The 23,574-nt window shown below is 45.7% G+C and overlaps 1 protein-coding gene and 1 pseudogene across 4 annotated transcripts; one reads left to right on the top strand and one right to left on the bottom strand.

The window, feature by feature from the left end:
- Positions 1–11,645: 11,645 nt before the first annotated feature.
- LOC112271260 lies at positions 11,646–11,776 on the bottom strand (annotated as a pseudogene).
- Positions 11,777–12,426: 650 nt separating this feature from the next.
- On the top strand, positions 12,427–23,198 carry LOC104582798. Of its 4 annotated transcripts, none has more exons than XM_010233647.3 (4): positions 12,427–12,897; positions 13,018–13,068; positions 13,205–13,294; positions 13,569–13,839. In XM_010233647.3, exons 1-4 carry the CDS (start codon positions 12,788–12,790, stop codon positions 13,657–13,659), a joined length of 342 nt encoding a protein of 113 aa, XP_010231949.1. In that variant the 5' UTR covers positions 12,427–12,787; the 3' UTR covers positions 13,660–13,839. The 4 variants fall into 4 exon arrangements, 2 of the variants coding, with proteins under 2 accessions (XP_010231949.1, XP_010231948.1); XR_002962880.1 differs by adding an exon at positions 21,540–23,198 and having other exon boundaries at positions 12,428–13,068; positions 13,385–14,416; XR_002962881.1 differs by adding an exon at positions 21,777–23,194 and having other exon boundaries at positions 12,428–13,068; positions 13,385–14,416.
- Positions 23,199–23,574: the final 376 nt, after the last annotated feature.

The raw sequence follows: 23,574 nt of genomic DNA, 5'->3' as shown, positions 1-23,574 counted from the left end.
TTCTCTCCACAACACCATTTTGTTGAAGGAAATATGCAGCGGAATATTGACGTTTGATACCCTCATTACTCAAAAATACATCCAAGGTGTAGTTCTTGAACTCGGTGTCGTTGTCGCTTCTAAAAGCCAAAATATTTGTATCATATTGGCATTGGGCTTCATGGACAAAATTGATGACGACTTCTTAGGTCTCACTCTTGAACTTCAAGAAAATACCCATTTGTACATATAATAGTCATCAACAATAATCAAACAATATTTCTTACCACCAAAACTATCATAAGTTGGAGGACTGAAGAGATGCATGTGAAGGACCTCCAAGGGCCTTTTGGAAGTGATAACGTTCTTGTGGGGATGCCTCTCTTCTTATGTAATTTACCTTCAATGCAAGCACACTACAAGCACAATCTTTGGAAAATTCACATTGGTTAGTTCAAGCACATGTTCCCCCTTTAGAAGACTTTGCAAAGATCTCATATTGACATGGGTTAAATGGCAATGCCAAAGCCATCCCACATCAAATTTAGTCATTAGACATGTTTCGGTCTTAGAGGTTTTCTTGGGGAAATTTACCACATAAGAACCATTTTCACATATCCAACAAAGAATACTTTAAGAGTCTTGCTCCATACAGAGGTCACATGGTGTAGACCAAATAAAGATGAAAAGCTCATAAGTGCTCATTGACAAATGGAAAGTAAATTGAATGAAGGAGTCTCAGTAAGGATGACATTCTCAATGAAGGAATCCAAAGAGATTATCACCTTTCCTAGACTCAATACCTTTTAATTTGAAGAGTCTCCAAATATGACTTGGTTGTAGCTACATGTATAAGGTTTAAGCTCAACAACCAAATCCTTGCATGCTCCCAGTCATATAATTTGTAGCACCGCTAACAATTATCCATGACGCACCATCGGAAGAAAACAACTACAAGATCAAGTTTTGGTCTTAGGAACCCATTTTTCAATGGAACCCCTTTTGTTATCAACAAGGGTCTTGGGAACCCAAATAGACCATTCAATATATTCATAAGGAGAGTCAACAAATTTAGCATAAACATGCCCATCATTAGCACGACAAAGAACATATGAGGGGTTAAAATCCCCGGTACTATTATCATAAGTGGCCTTGCCACTCTTCTTGTTCTTAGCCTTCTCCTTAGCCAACTCCCCCTCCTTACAAAAGAAACATCAGTTTGGGGAGTAGGCTTGGTCTTCTTCTTGTTGTTGTTGCTTTTGGACTTAGGCACATACCCAAGCTCTTCCTTTCCAATAGATTCCTTTTGATTGCTCAAAAGGTCATTTAGGTTGTTCTCCCCTTAGATGCAAGTGGCTAGACCCTTTTCAATTTAGGCCTTCAACCTAATGTTATCCTCCACAAGAGATACATGCTCACAACAAGGGTTAGTTGAAGCAACATTAAGATTAGGATGACTATTAGAAACCATTTCTTTCACAAGATAATATTGAAAATGATCACGAGACTCTTTGAGTGTCTTAAGCTCACTTTTCAAGGATTTGTGGTCCTTTTCAAGTTGCTCAAAGTCCTCCAGGAGTCTATCATGGCCATCCTCAATATTTGCAATATTAGCCAAATATTCATCCGCAAGCGACATAGCATGTTTATAAGAACCTTTAACCTTAGAAATATCTAAAGTAAGAGATTCCTCAATAGCTTCTCTATTTGCTTGCTCTTCTTCCAGAGCTTGAGAGAGCTCCACGATCTCAATCGCAGTATCACGTTCAAAACCTTCCTTCTCAATGATGGTCTCCTATTTCTCTTCAAGAAGGGCATTGGCTTCATCTAATTGTCCCAAGAGGGCTTCAAAATACCTCTTGGTCTTTCCCTTTAACCTAGCCATGAACTTATCAAAGCCATTTACCTCAACCTTGGCCACATCTTGTTCTTCCACACAATTCATCAAAGATACACTTGGTTGCATGATTGTTTTATTGGAAGGAGTTACAATGTTACCTTTGTCCATGAGGCACTTGTTGATGAAGCTCTTGTTTTCGTTGGGCGAGTCGAATAGGGACATTGAAGTTGAGTAGGAAGTGGAAATGGCAACAAGGGCCACTCCCACTACCTCGTCATCTTGTCCTTCTTCATCATCTCCCGACAAGTATTCTTCTTGAGCTACCAACACACTTTGTGGCTTTAAGCTTGTAATATACTTTGAGTTACTTGGCTTGAAGTTCTTCTTGTTGTCCCAAAATGTTCTTGAAGCTAGAGCCATATGCTCATTATAAGCATATTGTATTTCTTCGGGACAACTATCCACTTCCTCTCTCTCTTCTTCCTCTTCTTCTTGATGTGTCACCTTAGCCTTCAAAGCAAGGTTTGTGTCCTTGAGTCCCCGGGCATGAGCAACGACATTGTCGGCGGTCTTGTTGAGGATCTCCATAGAAACAAACTCTCCCAACACCTCACTAGGAGACATGGTGTGAAAGTTTGTCCTTTGTTGAATCATCACCGATGTTGTCTTGTTGTAGGGGATGATAGCCTTGAGAAACATTTGCTTGATCCAATCATCGTTTATGTCGAGGCTCCCATGATCCTTCATGGACACGGCGAGAGCCATGACCCTTCGGAAAAGAGACTCGGGAGTGTCTTCATCAAGCATGACAAAGTTTTCACTCTCATCTTGGATAACTTCAAGATTGGATCGCTTGACACTTGAACTATCATACAAATGCACAAGATAATTCAAAACTTCTTTGGTGGTGGTGCACAAATGGATACGAGGAAGATTCTCCACTTGAAGAGACTTTTGAATAATATGCAATGCACTTGCATTGAGTTGATAATCAATATACTCTCTCGGAGATAAGTTCTCTTGATCATGTGGATTGTAACCATCCTCCATAAATCTATTGAAGTTCTAAATATATATGATCTCAAAGAAAATAACCAATTAGTAAATTTAGATGCATTTAGTTTTGGTGGAGGGCCTTGAGGGATAAAATGAGGCATGTAAATGAAAGGGAATGCATAATGATGAGACGAGGACACCTTACCATATGACCCCAAGCCACCTATTCCTTGGGAATGGTTTGCTCCCACATCACTAGTATTAGACTTAGAATTTGAAGCTTCGGCATCCACACCCGGTTTGTCCATTTCCTTAATGGATGAGAATTTGGGCAACACGGAATTGATGTAGTGGGAACATTGGTTTTAATTCTCTTGGCCATGGGCGGAGCCACCGTGGGGGCACCACGGGCACGTGCCCGGGCTCTGTGCCGCTTCCTTCCGGAGCTCCGGCAAGCTATGGCGAAGGATCGAGCCCTCTGGAACCTTTTGTGCCCCCGAAGACGACGAACCGTCGAACAGATCCATCTGTTCTGTCCGGACTGGGCCACGGGACGTTTATCTCTCCTTCCTTTTCTTTCTGGGCCTCTAACCGTGGCTCTGGGCTTTTCTTCTCCTTTGGGCTTTGACAGTTGGGCACGGTCCTCTCCCAGCGAATCGTTAGAAGGCAGCCTGAAGCCGATCGATCTCTTCCTCTAAAAAAAAGAAGAAGCCGATGGATTTCTCGTGGTCTCCCCTCCTCCTTTCGTCCCAGTCCTCCCCCCCTCGCGACCAGAACCTGCCCGTTAGTCTCCCAGGCGAGAAAAAACCCCAATCCGATGAAAGATGTATGCTTGACTAATATTTCTCTCTCTCTAGATTACCTTGTGACTTGATGACGTGCGGCTTGACATTGGATTTTAGATTTTTCTTGCCGACATGTTGTAAGTTGCGGTGGCGTATTGTCCAGTGGTGCTATCGCATTTTGTGTTTATTCATGTACCACTACTATGATCTAATTGTGATTATCGTGGATTTTCTTTCTGAAATGGAAAAATTAGTATTTATATTTCCTTAATACGCATCGAATATCCGTTACTTGGTAGTAATTTTTTTTGTTGTGCTTGTGTCCTACACTCGTACGACGATTGCCCATGGCTGTTTGATTTAACCGCTGCATGTACGCTAGACGCAAGATCTGAAAGTGGTACGCAAATCAGACAAGAAACGTCGTACGCAAAGCATTTTTGTTCAGTCTGGTGCCCAGGCTTTGCCAGAGCGCTGGCTCCGCCTATGCTCTTGGCCACTACAGATTTAACGCCGATGAGTATGGGTGGTGTAAGATATCTCAAAAGCTTAATCAACACGTTGTAAGATATCTCAAAAGCTTAATCAACACGTCACTCACTTTGGTGCCCATAATAGCTTTGTTTCCAACCACCTCACTCACGTCGGCCATACTCTTAAGGCGGTTAAGCCCTATTTAAGAGACGAGGCTCTGATACCAACTGAAAGATCGGTATGGTCAACTAGAGGGGGGGGGGGGTGAATAGCCGACTAACAAATTTTCTTTTTTCTTTTCACTTTTAAGGATACAAGCATCAATACATGGGTTCACTAAAACGTCTAAATGATGAACACCCCTTGTATGATTCAATAGCTCAAGCACAAGATAAACAATTAAGCCTAGCAAGTAAGTAAAGGGGCAAGAATGATACCACACGGGGAGACGAAGATTTCACCGGAGTTCCACTTATTAGGGTCGGTGTACGTCTCCGTTTGGAGGAGTGCTCTACCACAAAGGTAGAGGCGCCACAAAGGCTCACTCTATTCTCCAACTCACCACACCACAAAGGTGGGATGAGCTCTCGCAACACCACAAAGGTGAGGTGAGTTCCACTAGTGGCTTCCTAGAGGGCGAACGTTGAACCCTTACAAACAAGGAGAAGGGCACAACTCCACAACTTAATTGGAGGCTCCTTCCCGAATCCTCAAGTGCCTCCTCACAAGATTGAAGAGACACCTTCCGACTAGGGATCCCAAAACCCCAAGAGTAACAAAATCCACAAAGGAAACCAGGGAAATCAACTTTTCAATTTGGTGAAACCCTAGATCAAGATCTTCTCCTCCAATCCTCAAAGAATCAAGAGTGGGGAAGCACTAGGGAGGGAGATCTAGAAATTTGAAGCTCTTGTATTTGGGGAGGAGAGGAATAGCTCGGTGGAGGAGCCGTCCAGAGGTAGGGGACGACTCCTATTTAAAGTGCGCCTCATACACTGACCGTTATGTGTATTTTGCGCAGCCGGGTGGTAGAGAGGTAGTAGAGAAGTAATACCGCCAGCGGTAGTACCGCTCCACTACCGCTTGAAGTCAGTAGCGTTACGGATTTCTTACGACTCAATATAAATAAAAAGCCGTAAATCTTTCTACGCTTCTTTCCTTTTTGAGGGCAATGAACCGTCTTGTGCTATTTGATCTCAAATCTGAAACACTCGAGCACACTGTTAGTCCATGAGTCATGTTGTTATTAACACCAAAACACTTAGGGAGGAAAATGCCCTTTCACCACCTCATTAGGCTCACCATATGCAAATTATCTTCTATATATAAATAAGAGACCCCACTACATGATTTCTCTCAACATGCAACTATGCCACCTCATCAGGCTCACCACATGCAAATCATGCATGCCACCTCATCAAGTCATGCGTGTATTTTTTTTAAGCAATGCATGTATTCATTTAAATTTTTGTAATATTTTATCAATTCAAACCATGCCACCTCATCAATTCAATCAAGTTTTCTTTTTTGGAAAATAGTATTTTTCTTTTTATACTCCACTTTGTCACATACTTCTTATGTTTTAAAATGTAAAATAAGAATATTTTACATACTTTCTCATTAGTTTTAGTTAATTTTAAGCATTTTTTATACGTTTGTTTTAAACATGTTTCCGCATCAACGCGCGAGGCATCATCTAGTAATTTTAATTAAGGATTTCGTACAATCCGAAAAAATGGAGGATAATCCACATCCATCTGATATTAGCAATACCGTATCCGTCGGATATCGAGATGATCAATATATGTAGACGCATCTATCTAGCACATCTAGCACATGTATGGACACACTGGACAATTACTTGTCGCATCTTTGTATAGGGAAGCGTCCAGATACACGCATGTCTAGAAAAAAACAGCGACAAGTAATTTGCATTGGAAGGAGTGCCATTTTCTAGCTGTAACTTTTTTGTTGTCTAGAAAATAAATAATCTATTATAAACAATTTTATTATATGATTAATATAGAATTTGGGTACTTTTTTTGCTACTCAATTCCACTCATATAGTAGGTTCATTTGGAGTTGAAACTTCGTGACATGGTAGACACATATCATATGAACCTTCGTGCCATCTGGCCGAGTAGCCGGTCAACGACTTATCAAGCATTTTTAGGACCATAAATGTACCATTTATATATAATTAGGACCAAATATGCAGTTTATAGAATTTTGACCAATTTGACACACCTCCAATGGTCTGGACGTAAACTAATTACTGCCGCAGAACGGATGGTTGAGATCGAACGGGTCCGCAGAACGGATGGTTGAGATCGAACGGTGCACAGATCGGATGGTCAAAATGGGCTGAGCTCGAAGGAGGCTCCCCATCTTGCAGGAGTTAGGGTTTAAAGATTTAAGCGGCACTGTAACCAAGGTTGAGACTTTGGAGAGTGGGAGAAGAAGGACGAGCGAGCCTTGTGAGCAATGACCAACCCGCATCCAGGGTTTCCGCAGTTCTTCTTGATTCGGGTCGGTTCCACTCCTCACCGTGAGCTCATCGTCTCTTGGACGGTACTCTCGCCTGCTCTCGACGCCAGCCCGCTACCATGGCTAGCAACGCTCGGCATTCCGCCTCATCTCGGGGCTCAAATCCGAGTGGGATGAAGAAGGCACCAGCAGAGGGCTCGAATCCCTCCGTGATTCGATTCACGAGAGCACCACCTGTTCGTATTCAAAGCAGGGTACGTGAACAATTAATCTTCTTCATTTCCGATGCTTGGTGTGGATTTATGAACCGAGTTGATAGCTAATTTTTTTTAAATAATACGATTTTTTTAATCATTTTTGAAAATAATACGCGTTTTTCAAAAATTTCAGAAATAATACAGCCTCGGCCTGGCCCAGGCCGATTAGGCCCAATCGGCCTGGCCGAAGCTCATTAGGCCCAGTCGGCCTGGGCCAGGCCGATTGGAGCCCGGCACTTTCTCTGCCGGCCGACTGGGGCCTCAGTTGGCCCAGCCCAGGCCGACTGGCCTTTCGGCTTAGCGAGGGCCGACTAGCCTTTCTTCTTTCCCTTTTTCTTTATTCTTTCTCTCCTCCTTCCCTTCTTAAAAAAATGATTAATAAAATCATATTATTTAACAAAAATAGCTATTACAGCACCTGGAAAGGCGAGACTAATCATGTTGATCAGATGATCTTCCTCAAAATGGTTCCTGCTATTTTCTATAATTATTTACCTTTTTCCATACGGTTTTATAATCATTTACTTGCATATTCATAAAAAAATTAACAGTCAAAATTGCTTATCGAGACTGCAAAATTGGAAACTTCATCGTATTTTGGAAGGGAGGGAATGCGAGCTTCCTTTTTGCATTTGGTCCATTTTTGCTTTCCTGCTGTTGTTTTAGCCTCTATGCCCTTCTTGGTACTATCTCTCTGCGACTCTGCCTGTCTATTTCCGGATTTGCTGCAGTCAAGGTTGCCTTGGATACACAATGAAGATTCTAAATTGGAATGGATGTGGCAATGGAGATACAGATAGCGGCGTTTTATTCTTAGCGCATCGCAGATACAAAGCCAGAGATGGTGTGCTTGAGCAAAGTTGGTGCAGTTGCAAGTTCAAAGCGAAACAATTATTGCCGCACAAAGTAGGCTCTTCTATTTTGACTGACTAAAGGCACTTGTGTGGATTGCAAACTGCCTTGACAGTTTTGTGATATCTTCCCATCCATATATAGTCAGTGAAAAAACTTTCCAGAACTGGTAATATTGAATTCAGTCAAAGTATTTGGTTTGGCGCAAGGGTAACATACCTTCCGGTGCTTTGTATTTATACAACAAGAGTTAGGGTTTACAAAGAGATTACAAAGAGATTAGGATCTCAACTACACAGGCTAACAGCCCTGTTGCCGGATAAGCTACAGTAACCACCTATTGCCGGATAAGCTCTAGTAGTTAGTATATACGCTATTTTACATTCCCCCTCGATCTCGACCAAAGGTTCCAAGGTTGAGATTGTACTTCATCTTGTCAAGCATAAGCTTGGTCGCCGGTTTAGTGAATGCATCTGCAAGTTGATCGCCGGAGGAGACAAAGCGAACCTCCAAAGCACCAAGTGCTACCTTCTCACGAACAAAGTGGAAATCCACTTCAATGTGCTTGGTGCGGGCATGAAAAACTGGATTAGAAGTCAAGTAGGTTGCACCGAGATTATCACACCAAATGACAGGGGGTCGAGGCTAAGGAATCTGCAGTTCTTTTAGCAAAGCTTGCACCCAGGTTACTTAGGCAGCACCATTATCAAGTGCCTTGTATCTCCGCCTCTGTGCTGGAATGTGAGACAGTGGGCTGTTTGCGAGCACTCCACGATATTAAATTCAGGCTGAAGAACACGGCGTAGCCGCCAGTAGACCGGCGGTCATCGGCGCAGCCTGCCCAATCTGCGTCAGTGAACACGCAAAGAAGGTTGGAGTCTGAGCGGCGGATGTTGATGCCAATTTTGACAGTGCCTTTGACATAGCGCAAAATTCTCTTCACGACGTCCCAATGTGAATCAGTCAGGGCAGCAAGGTACTGGCACACTTTGTTCACGGCGAAGGAAATATCGGGGCGTGTCATGGTGAGGTACTGGAGGCCGCCAACCATACTTCTATAATGAACCTGGAGAGGTGTGCCAATGTCACGGGCAAGAGGTTTTTGTACCGACATGCGAGTAGACACGGGCCTGCAGTTCTCCATGTGAGCTCAGTGAAGCAAGTGCATGACATATTTGTGCTGGCACAAGTGCATTCCCCCTGAAGTGGACGTAGCTTCAATCCCGAGAAAATATCGCAGGGGACCAAGATCTTTGATCGGGAAGGAGGCTTGGAGTGGCAGCAGGAGGCGATCGGCTGCACGGGGGCAGGAACTGGCAATAACAATGTCATCGACTTAAACCAGCATGTAGATCGTCACCGAGCCATGAGAGAGAATGAACAACGAGGTGTCAGCGGTGGAAGGAACGAAACCAAGCTGCTGAAGTTTGTCACTGAGCCGAGCATACCAGGCACGCGGTGATTGCTTCAGGCCGTAGAGGGACTTGTGGACACGGCAGACGTGAGTCGGAGCCTGCGAGTCTTCAAACCCGGGTGGTTGCTGCATGTAGACTTCCTCGGTGAGCATGTCGTGAAGGAACGCGTTGCTGACGTCGATCTGGCAGAGATGCCACTACTTGGAGACGGCCAGGGACAGAACAAGACGCACGGTGGCTGGCTTGACCACCGGACTAAACGTGTCGAGGTAGTCGATGCCCGGGCGTTGGGTGAAGCCGCGAGTGACTAGGTGTGCCTTGTATATTTTCAATGGAGCCGTCAGAGTTTTCCTTAACTTTGAAGATCCATTTGTAGCTCACCACATGCCACCCGGGAGGGAGAGGCACTAGACTCCAGGTGCCATTTGCCTGGAGAGCAGAGAATTCTGCCTCCATGGCAGCGTGCCACGACGGCTCAGAGAGGGCGAGGCAATGCGACGATGGCACTGCAAGGAACACCCGGTGAGTCAGATCTTACCGGATCGTCACGTCGGTTGGCTTCAAGACCACGCGAATGTTGTTGCGGAGTCGCGTGACCACCGTGGAACGCGGCGGGGATGGTGGAGTCACGGCCAGGGGCGAGGGAGGTGCGTCCGGCCGGGGCGACTCCGCTGCCGCGGCAGGAGATGCGGCGGTGGAGTCTGCCGCGGCAGGCGTCGCGGCAAGGAGTTATGGGCGACCGGCTTCCGCGGTAGGCATCGCGGCAGGAGTAGATGCTGATGTTGGTGTCGCAGGGGTCGAGGCATCCGGCGAGCTGGGAGCGTCCGATCCAGATTCATCCACGGGAGTGGCAGGTCCTGCACCATTGTTAGCATTGACAGGATGATAAAAACGCATAGAGTCAAGGTGCACGACCGGCTCGGCAGAAGGAAAAGTGGATGGATCGGAAGGAGAGCCAGGAGCGTCGGAGGCAAAAGGAAAAACATTCTCATCGAACACAACATGGCGAGAGATATAGATACGGCCCGTAGAGCGATCTAGACACTTGTATCCTTTGTGCATGCTACTGTAGCCCAAGAAGACACACTGACGTGAGCAAAACTCCAACTTCTGGTTATTGTACGGGCGAAGGTATGGCCAGCAGGCACATCCAGAAGTGCGAAGGAAAGAGTAATCCGGAGTGATATTAAGCAAGCGAGAGATGGGGCTGTCATTGGATATAACTTTAGAAGGCATGCGATTAATAAGGTAACAAGCGGTGAGGAAAGCTTCGTCCCAAAAGCGTAAAGGAAGAGAGGCATGGGCAAGGACGGCAAGTCATGTCTCGACAATGTGGCGGTGCTTACGTTCTGCTATGCCATTCTGGGCGGAGGTGTGTGGGCAGGAGACACGGTGGGCAATGCCGAGTGTCTCGAAGTGTTGATGAAGTCGATGATATTCGCCACCCCAATCAGATTGGAAGGCCTTGATTTTGGTGTTGAGCGTGCGTTCTGCATGTGCTTGAAAATTATGAAAAGCAGCCTCAACATCAGATTTCCGCTTAAGCAAATAAAGCCAGGTAAAACGACTGAAATCATCAACGAAACTGACATAGTATTTAAAACCTCCGACAGATGTACAGGCAGGTCCCCAGACATCCGAGTGAACAAGTTCAAGAGGAAATTTAGACACACGACTCGAATCAGGAAAGGGTAAGTTATGACTCTTTGCCTGTTGACAAGCATCACAAACTGAAGAATCTAAGGAGCGTGCAATATCATTTGCCCTAAGGATGGTGTCGGCTACAGCGGGAGAAGGGTGACCAAGCCGTTGATGCCATTGCTTGGCAAAACACTGCCGACTGGATGACGAGGAGCCACGATGCAGAAGAATTGGATAGAGCCCACCCTTGCTTCTACCGAGAAGAAGAACCCTCTTCGTTGCGTTGTCTTTAACACAAAAGAAGTATTTATGGAATTCAGCAAAGACATCATTATCGCAGATGAGACGATAAATAGAAAGAAGATTTTTGTGTATATTAGGGACATGCAAAACATTGCGAATTTTCAACGAGGAAGAAGAGCCGGGCAATGCACAATGACCGATATGCGAAATTTTCAAACCCGCGCCATTGGCGACCTGAACTTGATCCTTGCCGGTGTAGCGCTAGCTCGTGCATGGTCAGTCTGTCGAGATCACCTGTGAGATGATCGGTCGCGACAGTGTCGGCATACTAGTTGGTATCAACATGGTAGCCAGTTGGTGAAGAGTTGGCGGCGCGGGAGCTTTCCACGGAGTAGGCGTGGTTGAAGCGATTGTGGCATCGCAGCGCGTCGTGCCCGTATTTGTGGCAGATTTGTCACTTGGACTTGGGGCGTCCACCGCCAGAGCCACCACCGGAGTTCTGCTGGCCCCAGTTCTGGGGCTGGTAGCCGAGGTTCGCCTAGCCGCGGTCACCGCGGTCGCGACGGTCGCCGCGGCTGGAGGAGCGGGAGCGGTTGTTGTTCCCGTGTGGGGTTGCGCTGTTACCGGACGATTGAAACTCCATGGTTGAGCTGAGTTGCTCAATGCAAGTTTCATGGCTCAACAAGTACGAGTAAAAATCATTGAGCGTGACAGGCTCTGCACGTGTGGTTATAGAGGATACAAGGGATTCATACTGAGGTCGAGTCCAGCGAGCATATACCCGATGACCTCTTCGTCGTCGAGCACCTTGCCGATCGATGCCATCGTGTCAGCGAGTGCCTTCATCTTGTGGAAGAAGTCAGCCGCTGACATGTTCTTCTTCTTCAGGTTGGACAGCTGGTAGCGGATCTGAGCCGTCCTAGCTCTGTTCTGAGACGAGAACATGGCGAGGAGGGCGGCCCAGACCTCAGCAGAAGTCTTGAGCCTGGTGACTTGCGCCAGGATTCCCTCCGTCATCGAGGAGAGTAGGACGCTGAGGACAGTTTTGTCCTGCTGGAACCAGCGCATGTAGGCCTGATTGACGATGTGCCGAGCAGCATCGCCCGTGCCCTCGGTGATCATGTCGTCCGGGGCGACGATGGTGCCGTCGAGGTGGCCGAAAAGATTCGGTCCGCAAAGAGCTGCTTCAACCTGCGCGCGACAGAGCAGGAAGTTGTCGCGGTTCAGCCGAACGCTGATGAGACCGCCGAGCGTCAACACGGACATGGTAGCACCGACAGAGTACGAGATCGTTCCGACTAGCTCAGAACGGGAGAGCGCATAGATTGAATCTAGCTCTGGTACTGAGCCAAAGTATTTGGTTTGGCGCAAGCGTAACATTAAAATACGTCGGTTCGTTTTGCAATTTAGCCATTCAGCTTTTTCTAATTCAACCCGCGAAGCGTTTTTTTTTTTCTCGCCCGCTGCTGTGCTGCCGACCAGAACTACCGCCTCCACTAACTCTGCTCCACCGGCGCATCCCCCTCCCACTGCAGTGCATTGCAGGTCCCCGGAAGCGCCCCAACTCCGTCCAGTGTGCCACCGCCGGTCGCCGCATTGGTCGCTGTCGCCTCCGCCCCGACCCCGCGCTTCCTCGCGTCGCCCCACCTTATCCCTTTTCCATCGTAGGGACTGGAAGCCCCATCTCTTCGCTCTCCTTGCCAGAGAGAGATAGAGCAGAAGGCCCGCGCATCGACGGCCACGGCGCCTCTCTTCGCCCTCACCAACCATGGAGCTTCTCTTCCCCTCACATCACATGGCGTCTCTCCTCCTCCTCACATGGCACCTCTCCTCCCCCTCCGATCGCTGATGCATGCCCCTTCCTCTGGCCGCCGCCCCCTCCTCTCCATCCCTGAAGCAGCCATCACTGGAGATCCCCTCCAGATCAGGTGCTCTCTCCTCCTCCTCACGTCCCTTGATTTCTCGAATCATGCTCTGATTTAGCTGCTCTGCATTTGAGATGCTTCATGTCATGTGGTGCTCTTGGTGGAATGCTTGGAGTTTTGCAGACTTGGCCGAGATTGCGAATTTCCTGGGTATAATGCCTTCAGGCGATTCAGGTGAGAGTTAAGTGTGATTACTGCTGTTGTGGGGTTATATTTATTGTGTTTATGCTTCTGTTTCACGAGATCTCTTTCAGTGTGGTGAGAAAGGCAAATTTAGATTTAGTGTGTCTCATCTTTTTTGGGATTGCAGGGTAGAGGTTGCTATGGAGCGGGTGGAGCTCCTCCATCTAATTGCTGACTTGGTGGAAGCTATATTCTATGCCGACAATCCAGAATGGAGGTTGGTTTTACACTTGATTACCTTTGGTATACATGCTATGCTGATTATACATAAACCTTGATCAGCTTCTGATAATTTGGCTATCTTCAGATTTAATATTATCAAGCACCATAAAGAACAAGGGATGTTTGGTGCAAAAAATACTTCATTGTACAGAAAATGTGTTGATGAGCAGTTGGCAAAGGACTTACAACTTGTAGATTCAACTGCAGAAACAGCCCCAAATTTTCCTTTTCTTCTTTTTCTGTAACTGGGTTCAATTCTTATTTTGAAGGCTTGATGTAGCAGGACTGCAGTTGAAGCTCTCTGAGTATACCAAAAGGATGTCAAATTACAATGGAGTGTTGGCATTTCCATGTTTTTAATACTCCCTCCGTCCCATAATTCTTGTCGAAATATTACATGTATCTAGACACTTTTTAAGAAGATATACATCCATTTTTGGGCAAATTTGAGACAAGAATTATGAAACGGAGAGAGTATTAACATCATCCAAACTATCATGCAGCTTAGATTTATTAATACATTTTGCATCAATTTATACACTTCTATCTAAAAGTTTCTAGCATATCATGTTAGTTCGTTAGTCTGCATGATACATATGATGTTTGCACTAATAGATGTGAATTAACATGTTTCACCAAACTATGTTGCCTTTTCTATAAACGTGAATTTTCGTGTGCAGGCCGTGGCAACGCACGGGCATTGTACTAGTTTATATAACAAGAGTTAGGGTACATCGACCACAATTCACACCAAGTGATTCATAAGCAAAACTGTTTGGAGGAAACGGGAGAGCTTTGAGGCTATGGTGGCCTAACTTCCCCGGGCTGTGGCCTGGGCCCGTACGCCATGGCAGCCTCCCTTGATCTCTCCGTCATGGAAAGAATGCCGCCGTTCCCTCTTCGGCGGCCCCCCACGGGTAAGGAACCGGTGGCAAGTCCACCGCCGGTGTCAACACTGCCTGATCTCTCTGGGCTTGACATGCGCCCGGGTGAAAAGCTCCAACGGGAGCTATGGAAGCGTTGGAGATCTCCCATCACAGTTCCCGCATCCTCCAGGCCCGACTTCTTCATGGTGGCATCTTTCGGCCGCTGTCGCTATCGTCTGGAGGAAACCACGGTGAGTCTTCTGCTTCAGGCTTGCCTGGGAGGACAGGCCGTTGAATTTCGTGTTCTGCACCTTCGGGACCGCACCTTCTGCTTCTCGGTCTCGTTTAAGTCTGTGGGTTTTCACATTGCCCGTTTGATCTCCTACACCTATGCTAGTTTTGTGGTCTATTTTCATCTGTGGGGTTTTGGAGGGCCTAATTTAGTTAAGGAATATGAGAACTGGGTTCATGAGGAATCGATCTCATGGAAGTCACCCAAAAGTAAATCTTTTGCTCAAACAATTTCTAGTGTTCAGGGGAGATCAGCTCCGCCACTTTCAGGGGCTAATATCGTCCCAATTGGACACAAACCGGTTTTTGAGAGAATTGCCGCTCCATCACCCCATGCCTCTATTGCCTCTTGGGACTTTGATGCGGAGAGGGAGCTTGCTGAATGTGGTTACTCAGCGGATGAAATCCTTCGCTCCAAGGCGGAACATCAGAGGAGGATGGAGATTAGAGCCAAGGAAAAAGAGTCCAGTTTGATCAGTGTCCAATCGGTTTTCCGGCGGCTGCAATTTCCGCCGGCGCCGGAGATGGGGAAGACGGGTTTCGAATCCTCCAACGGTCAGCCCGGTGGGCAATTTACCGTGCATTCAAGTCCCACTGATGAGCTTGAAGAGGCCGCAGACCCTGCCCCTAATCCTACTGATGGGCCTCGGCCCAATTGCTCGCGCTGTCTGCGTCCGGGTCACCACTTTTCCCGTTGCCGCGATGCTGTCTGCTGCCGATATTTCCTTCGGTCGGGCCATATATTTCGCTTCTGTCGGATGCACATTAATGAGATGGAATCAGGGGAATCGGCTAATGAGGAAGGAAAACGAGGTTTATTTTTTGGCCAAAATTCAAGGAGATACCGGTTTCAGCGTGGCCACCGGGATCACTTGACACGTGGTTCAGATCTACGGTTGATGAGGGCACACAAAAGGAAACTCCACCTGTCCGGGTTTTTAATTCCTTCACCGAGTATTCTAATGCTATTACTGCCCCTTTGCCTTCCCCTGCTGTCCCATCAACTAAACCCCATTCGCCACCTTCATCGCCGTCCCCTGTCGCCGGTGCCGCTCCGGCCATGGCGAACTTCCTGGTGGACCCGATGTCGTTCCGCTCGGGGCTCTTCGACATTGTGGAGGTGCCGGGACGACCACAGCGGTGCCGCTACCATGTCAGCGGCTCCATCACGGCGACCAGCGAGGACCTAGCCATCGTCACCTTGAACCGCCGCCGGACCCCGAGGCGCCTTATGACTTCACAAGAGGTGCCATCACTGAGCTGGGTCACCTTCGAATTCAGACCGACGCTATCCATCGCTGCCCACTTGGCCATGCATATGTCCGCCTCATGTCTGTTAGTGACCGGGATTGGCTCGTTCGTAATAGTCCTCATGTGCATAATGGCGTCCAGTTTACCTTCTGTGAGCATAACAAAGGTGTTAATTGGCGTGCTTTTACCTATAACCAAGAAGTCTGGTTGATGCTGCTTGGTTTTCCACCGGATTTGTGGGATTCCAAACACTTTTCTAATGCTATTGCTAAGTGGGGTACTTTGATTCACTGGGATAGAGTTGTCAGCAATACGGCGAGGGTTGTTATCAAAGTTAGAGTTACTGAGTTGGGTCACATTCCACATAGCATTGTTGTGTCTCATGGACATGACGTTCATGATGAATCTTGGTCAGTCCCTGTATATATCCTGAACCAGAGTATGCTTGGTGGAAAGCCCCCTGATGAAGATCTGCCACCACCTGATGGAGCACCTCCTCATCGGCTCCCCTTGGTTCCCTTTCAGATGGACCAACCACTGCAGCCTCCACCTTTCCATGCTGACTGGCTTGCCTGGCCTGCTAACCATGTTCAGAATGAAGGAAATGGGAACAATGATCCCCTCCCAGACCTGATGCAGGTGAATTTGTATCCATTGGGCAATGTAAATCCTGCAATGGATATGGATCAGATGCTGGCTGATATTGAGGAACTTGATGATGATAGTGCTGTCACCCTCACACTGAGTAGCAATGCCCCTGCTATTAGTTCTGAAGGATCTGTAAATGGAGAGCAAATGCATCAGTTTAATCAGGTTGATCCTGTCAATAATCATGATCTGATTGTGGGAAGGGTCAACATTCCTGAAGTTTTTCACTCTCTGGATGATTTCCCTGCACTGAATGGGCCTCATCTCACTATGCCACATTATGAGAAGCTTGAGGTCTCTAATGAAGGTACCATGCTATGGGATAAATTCTTCAGAGCTTCTTCACCTGATCTGGCTTCTGTCACTATCACTGCTCATTGGTTGGGTTACTTTACTACTAAACTGATCTCACTTGAGAGTTTTAACTGGGCCAAGAGAATTCTGCTCTCCAACATCTGGTAGGCTTTCCTTCTAGGACAGAATCAGACCAGATCCTTCACTCTGCCTGAGAAGTGTTCTAAAACTGTGGTGCCATTTTGTAAGTTGGCTACTAGAGCTAGTGAATGCAGCCAAGGATTTTCCACTCCACAGGCTCACAAGCAGATTCTGGCTACACCCAAACCCAATGTTACCACCTCTGCACTCAGAGTCAGAAGGGCTAGGAAACCTCCTATTGTGGTCACTGAGGTGAGAAGAAGTGAGAGGGTTCGCAAGAGAATGGCAGGCTTCATGCAACCTGAATGTATTGACAAGAATTGCCAGGCATGTGCTGCCAAACCACCTAAGGTGCCTAAAAGAGTGGTCAGAAACTTGTCTAAGAGATTTGGTCTTGTGGCAAATGTGGCCACCTCCTCTGAGGTGCCAAAAAAGAAGTCTAATCCCAAGGTTGCAGATGTGACACAACCAAGAAGGGGAAGAAGTGAAGGCTGGACTTGGATGGATAAGAATAATATAGTTGATTTTGTGGTGTGGGTTATAAGGAGCTCCACAGTTGAGTATCAGATGGTGATGCTCTCCCCAACTGTACAGTCTGCTTTTGTTAGTTGTTCAGTTAGTGACATTGATGTTAGAGACATTTCGTTACCTCTTTTGTGCAAGCTTATTTATGTAAGAGACTTTATGTATCTTTACTATATTTGCACACTCCCTTCCTCTCGTTGCACTCAAGGTGCCTGTGTTGTTGCATCTGAAACTCGGTTTGCAACTGTTTGGGTGTTTGAGACACCAAATTTAGATGTTCTCCCATGAGTACACAGGATTGGAAAATTTTGTCATGGAACATTAGGGGGTTGAATGGGAAGGATAAATGGGTTCATATTAGGAATAAGATTGAAGAAAGTGGTTGTTCTATCATTTGCATGCAAGAAACTAAGAAATCTGAATTTGATAGCAGGTTTCTCCTAAATTTCTGTCCCAAAAGATTCAATAAGTTTCAATTCCTTCTGGCTCATGGCAGATCTGGAGGCCTCATCACCATTTGGAATGGCAACCAATTTGATGGGATTCTCTCACATATGAATGACTTTTCCCTTTCTGTGGAGTTTACCTGTCTCTCGTCCAATAAAAAAATGGGTCCTTACTAACATCTATGGCCCATCCTATGATGAACAGACACCTGATTTCATCACCATGGCTTAACAATATCGATGTTTCACCCCATTTGGACTGGCTCGGTTTGGAAGATTTTAATTTCATCAGATCACCTGATGATAGGAATAAGCCTGGTGGGCATATCCCAGATATGTTTTGTTTTAATGAATGTATCAGTAACTTGGGTTGGGTGGAACTGCCCATCACTGGTAGAAAATATACATGGACTAATATGCAAGAGGATCCATTATTGGAGAAACTTGACTTGTTTTTCACTTTCATGAATTGGACTCTCAACTATCCTTCCACTGAGGCATATGCTCTGGCAAAACCCACATCTGATCACATTCCTTATGTTATCAAAATTGGTACCACTCTTCCAAGATCACAAATTTTCAGATATGAGAACAATTGGCTTACCCACCCTGACTTTATGCAGCTTGTTGCATCAGTGTGGAATAAAGAATGGCACATTGAGGATGTTGTCAAAAGGATCTCTGCTAAGCTTAGAGAAGTGAGGAATGCTTTGAAAAAATGGACTAAAATCAAATCTGATATTAACTCTTTAATTGATGATTTGAATGATGTTATCTTGCTTCTGAATAATGTGGAAGAGGACGGACAGTTGTCTCAAAGAGAGTCTGAATTCAGACGAGCTTGCAAAGCTCAGCTCCAGTCCTGCCATAACTCCCAGGGTGCCTACTGGAGACAGAGAGGGAAAATTAAATGGGTTAAGCTTGGTGATGAGAATTCCAAAAAAAATTCACTCTCTGCCCACTATTCAGAATAGGAAAAATAAAATTGCGTGCATCCCTAGAGATGATGGTTCACATGTGTATGACCATGAGACTAAAGCTGCTCTGTTTTGGAATGCATTCAGGGATAGACTCGGAAGAGCTGAGGGTCATCAGATGGCTTTTGACCTGCATGCTATTTTAAATAATCAAGTTGATCTCTCTTCCTTGGAAAATCCATTCACTCATGAAGAGATTGATGAGGTTGTTAAGAATCTCCCCACTAACAAATCACCAGGTCCTGATGGCTTCAATACAGATTTCATTAAGAAATGTTGGCACATTATCGAAGCTGATTTTTATGAGCTATGTTATCAGTTTCATTCTGGCAATATCTCCCTGGCTGCTATTAACACTTGTTATATCACTCTTATCCCTAAGAGTGATGTTGCAGATGGGGTTAATGATTTCAGACCCATCCCTTCTGAATTGCACACTTAAATTGATCACCAAGTTGCTTGCTAATAGGCTTCAGGCTGTCATCATGAAGATTATCCATCAGAATCAATATGGTTTCATTAAAAGCAGGACTATTCAGAATTGTTTGGCTTGGGCATTTGAGTACCTCCATGCCTGTCATAAATCCAGGAAAGAGGTGGTGCTTAAGCTTGATTTTGAAAAGGCTTTTGATAAAGTGGAGTTCTCTGCTATATTACAGATCATGCAGGCCATGGGTTTTGGTGACAGGTGGTGTAATTGGATCAGTTCTATCTTGCATTCTGCTACCTCCCAAATTCTCCTTAATGGTGTACCTGGTAAACTTATCCATTGCAAAAGAGGAGTTAGGCAAGGAGACCCACTCTCACCTCTGCTATTTGTCATTGTGGCTGACCTTCTTCATTCAGTTATTAATGATGCATTGAGGCAGGGTAGACTCACTAAGCCTATTCAGATGGATGCATGCTTAGATTTCCCTATCATCCAATATGCTGATGATACCCTGATTATTATGCAAGCAGATGAGACTCAGCTTCCAGAGTTGCAGCATATTCTCACTGGCTTTCATGCATCAACAGGCCTAAAAGTGAATTTCCACAAATCCAGTTTGATTGCCATCAATATGGCTCCTGAAAGAACTCAGGCTTTGGCTGAGATCCTGGCCTGCAAGATTGGCTCCATCCCTTTCACCTATCTTGGTCTGTCCCTTGGCACCACTAAACCTAAGATTGAGGAATTTCTCCCCCTCATTCAGAGAATTGAGAAGAGATTAACTTGCTTCTCTTCCATGCTCTCATATGGTGGCAGGTTGCAACTTGTCAATTCATTGCTCTGGGCTCTTCCCACTTTCTATATGAGTACCTACCTCCTTCTTGTTGGGGTTATCAATCAAATTGATAAATATAGAAGACATTGTCTTTGGCGTGGTCAAGAAATCACCAAGAGAAATCCTCCCCTTGCTACCTGGGAGATGGTATGTAGGTCCAAGAAGGAAGGGGGGCTGGGTATCCTGAATCTTGCTTTACAGAACAAGGCATTGATCTGTAAGAATCTCCATAAATTCTTCAACCATGCTGATCTTCCATGGGTTAAATTGGTCTGGAGCTCCCACTATCCCTATGGAAATCCTTCCAAATGTGCTAATCAGGTATCTTTCTAGTGGAAGGACTTCCTGAAAGTTCTGGAGTGTTTCAAGACCTCATCTTCCTGTGTGGTTCAAAATGGCCAAACCACCCTATTTTGAAAGGATAATTGGAGAAATGCACTGCCTTGTGAAGAATGGCCTCATCTTTTCTCCTTTGCATGGAACAAGGATATAACTGTTCAGGAGCTGCTTCAGATGCAGGACAGAACTGACCATTTTCAGCTTCCAATTTCCATTGAGGCATTTGAGGAATTCCAGGTTTTCTCTGACACTTTAGATCAACTGGAATTGACTCAGGATCAAGATGTTTGGAGCCTTAAATGTTCACCAAAAGAATTTAGCACTGCCAGGCTTTATCTCACCTTCATTGAGCACATTGACATTGCTGATACCTTTCACTGGCTATGGTAGTCATGCTTACAATTGAAACATAAATTCTTTGGCTGGCTCCTGATCATTGATAGGCTCAATACTAGGTGCATGTTGCAAAGGAAAACTTTTCAGCTCCAATCTTATACCTGTGTGCTCTGCCATCTGGAAGCTCATGAATCTAGAGATCATTTGTTCTTCCAATGCCCTTTTGCTAGAGCCTGCTGGAGATATCTGTGCCCTCGCTTTCATCCTCAGAATAATGTACATGCAAATTTCAAGGCACTGAAGGAGCAACTCAATGTGCCATTCCATATGGAAATCATCACATTAGCATGCCGGGGTATCTGGAAGTGCAGAAATGATGCTATTTTTAATGGGATATCTCCCTCCCTCTACACTTGCCGTAGAATCTTCAAAGAGGAAATTAACCTGGTCTTCCACAGGTCCAGAAGAAAGAGATATGCGAGTTTGCATGCTTGGATCTCAGTTTTTCGCTGATTTTCTTATTTTTGTCCTCTTTTTGCTTCTAACCGTCTTGGTTAGAAGGATGTAAATATGCTTTGAATATTTTTTTTAATAATATCTTGCAATAGGTCGTTTGACCTAAGGCATTTCCGTCAAAAAACAAGAGTTAGGGTTTACAAAGAGATTAGGATTTCAACTACACAGGCTAACTCTGTTGCCGGATAAGCTACAGTAACCACCTATTGCCGGATAAGCTCTAGTAGTTAGTATATACGCTATTTTACAAATTCTTCATGTCTTGAGCAAAGTGTATGTGCTTCATCACATCAGGACTAGATGGCTTTTTCAATGTCATGAATAACACTGCTCTGGATGTTTTAGGACCAATTTCTGTGATTTCAACACGAACGTATATGCTCAGTTGGTCATTGGAAGAGCAACACTAGTACTCCCTCACGATCCATAATAAGTGTCTCAGACTTAGTACAATTTTGTACTAACTTTGTACTAAATCTGAGACACTTTGGATCAGAGGGAGTATTAGTTTGTCTGACATGGACAATATCAGTGACTAAATTCGAGATCTTCCTCCACCGCATTCTGTGAATTCAATGGCAGCCACGGACACGACAGCTAGGCCGCCGTCCCTGGGTGACTTCCTCCACTGCGTCGCCGAGGCAATCATGCCCGGGCTGCTTCAGCTTGCTGCCCCCAACCCGCCTCCACCTAGGCGGCCGATGAAAAGCTTTGTTACCCTCCGCCACAGTCGTTGCCTGGCGGCGAAGAGTACAGTGGTCCCTGCCAACATGATGGACAAGGCCAAGCGTTTGATCTGCAGGAAGCTTGGTTTGGTGTTTGATGACGCCGCTTCTGATGATGCTGACTTGCTTGCCAGATATGACCGAGTCCTTCAGCAAGCCCCTATCTGAAGCTCATATTGCTGCTTTGACTGCCTTGGCGCAGAGAGGCGCAGACAAGAAGAAGGGGACGGGCGTCAGGGCTGTTGCTGCTGTCTGATGTGTCCGCTCGTCCATCTAGTTATCATTAGTTGCAACTGTGTCATGGATCATTGTGTAATGCTAGTTTGGAATGTCAGGGGGCTTAACTCCCTTGCACATCGTTGCGCTGCAAATAAGGTTGTCTGATCAGCATGCTATAATCGGTTGCTTTCAAGAATCGAAGCTTGCTCATGTTACTCTTAATGGTATCAAGCAGATTTGCGGTTCACAGTTCGACAATTTCAGTTTTGTTGCTTCAGTTGGTACTCGAGGAGGCATTATCACCGTCTGGTGCAACACCGATTTTCAGATTCTTAATTGCAGCAGTACTCGGTCCTTGCTTGCTATCACATTCATGGACAGAACTTCTGGCTAGATATTCTGGTTGATCAACGTCTATGGTCCGCAAGCCATACCTGACAAATTCAGTTTTATCACGGATCTGCGTGCTGTTCTGATTCAGATCAACGAACCTCTAGTTCTTGCAGGGGATTTCAACCTTATTGCTTCTGCCTCTGACAAAAATAATAGGAATATTCAGAGGGATGATGAATGCTTTTTGAGAAATTCATCAATGACTTGATGTTGTCTGAGATGTATCTGCATGGCCGTTGCTACACTTGGACAAATGATTAGCTATCCAATGTGTAAAGTTGGACCGTGTCCTTTTCAATGCTGCCTGGAGCTCCTTCCTGCCAAATTGTTTGCTCAATGCTGCCTCATCAAATATTTCTGACCACTGCCCTTTGGTTCTTGTCACCAATGCCGGTTTTCAGCCCTGTCATCGGTTCAGGTTAAAAAATATCTGGACAACTTTACCTGGATTCCTTCTTACGGTGTCTGATGCTTGGGCCAAGCCCGATTTGTCTGCAGCCTCGGCCTTCCAGATCCTTCATCAAAAACTTCGTAACACTGCTGCAGCTCTGCGCCGCTGGTATCAACGCTTTAGGCAAAACATCAGGATGCGTGAATTATTTCAGAGCTAACTTTTATGCTAAATAAAGCGGGTGATCTCAGGCCTCTGTCTGCTGCCGAGCACCTCTTATACCTTGGTGAGAGATGCGGTTGTGAGCAAGGAGAACTCATGAAAGTCGTGACTGCTGGCAAGAAGTCCAATTCTTTTAGAAATTGGAAGCTCAAAAATTGGAAGTTTTATTACCTCCGGCCTCTGCATCTAAGATGCATACGGTATAAAGTCTTATATTATTTGTGACAATTTGTAAATACATGACACGATCAAAAAGTGTGACAAGCCACACATGAAACCGGTCTACATACTAAGTAACCTAGAAGATCCTTGACCCGCATCAGTCTCTTCTAAAAGTGGGAATCCGTGGGGCGGACCTTAACAAGAGAGTGGTTTTTGACTGAGATATTTGTTACGCAAAAACGATTGACAAACACCATCCACAGAAAGA

Source organism: Brachypodium distachyon, chromosome 2 (genome assembly GCF_000005505.3).
Source record: "Brachypodium distachyon strain Bd21 chromosome 2, Brachypodium_distachyon_v3.0, whole genome shotgun sequence".
NCBI lineage: Eukaryota > Viridiplantae > Streptophyta > Magnoliopsida > Poales > Poaceae > Brachypodium > Brachypodium distachyon.
Note: the sequence above shows the minus strand (reverse complement) of the source record. Positions and strands in the feature narration are given on the sequence as shown.

Coding starts and splice junctions, on each gene's coding strand:
- LOC104582798 (XM_010233646.3), top strand. CDS start 12,788: ATGGCACCTCTCCTCCCCCTCCGATCGCTGATGCATGCCCCTTCCTCT. Junction 12,898..13,017: donor GGAGATCCCCTCCAGATCAG/GTGCTCTCTCCT, acceptor GGAGTTTTGCAG/ACTTGGCCGAGATTGCGAAT. Junction 13,295..13,384: donor GCCGACAATCCAGAATGGAG/GTTGGTTTTACA, acceptor GGCTATCTTCAG/ATTTAATATTATCAAGCACC.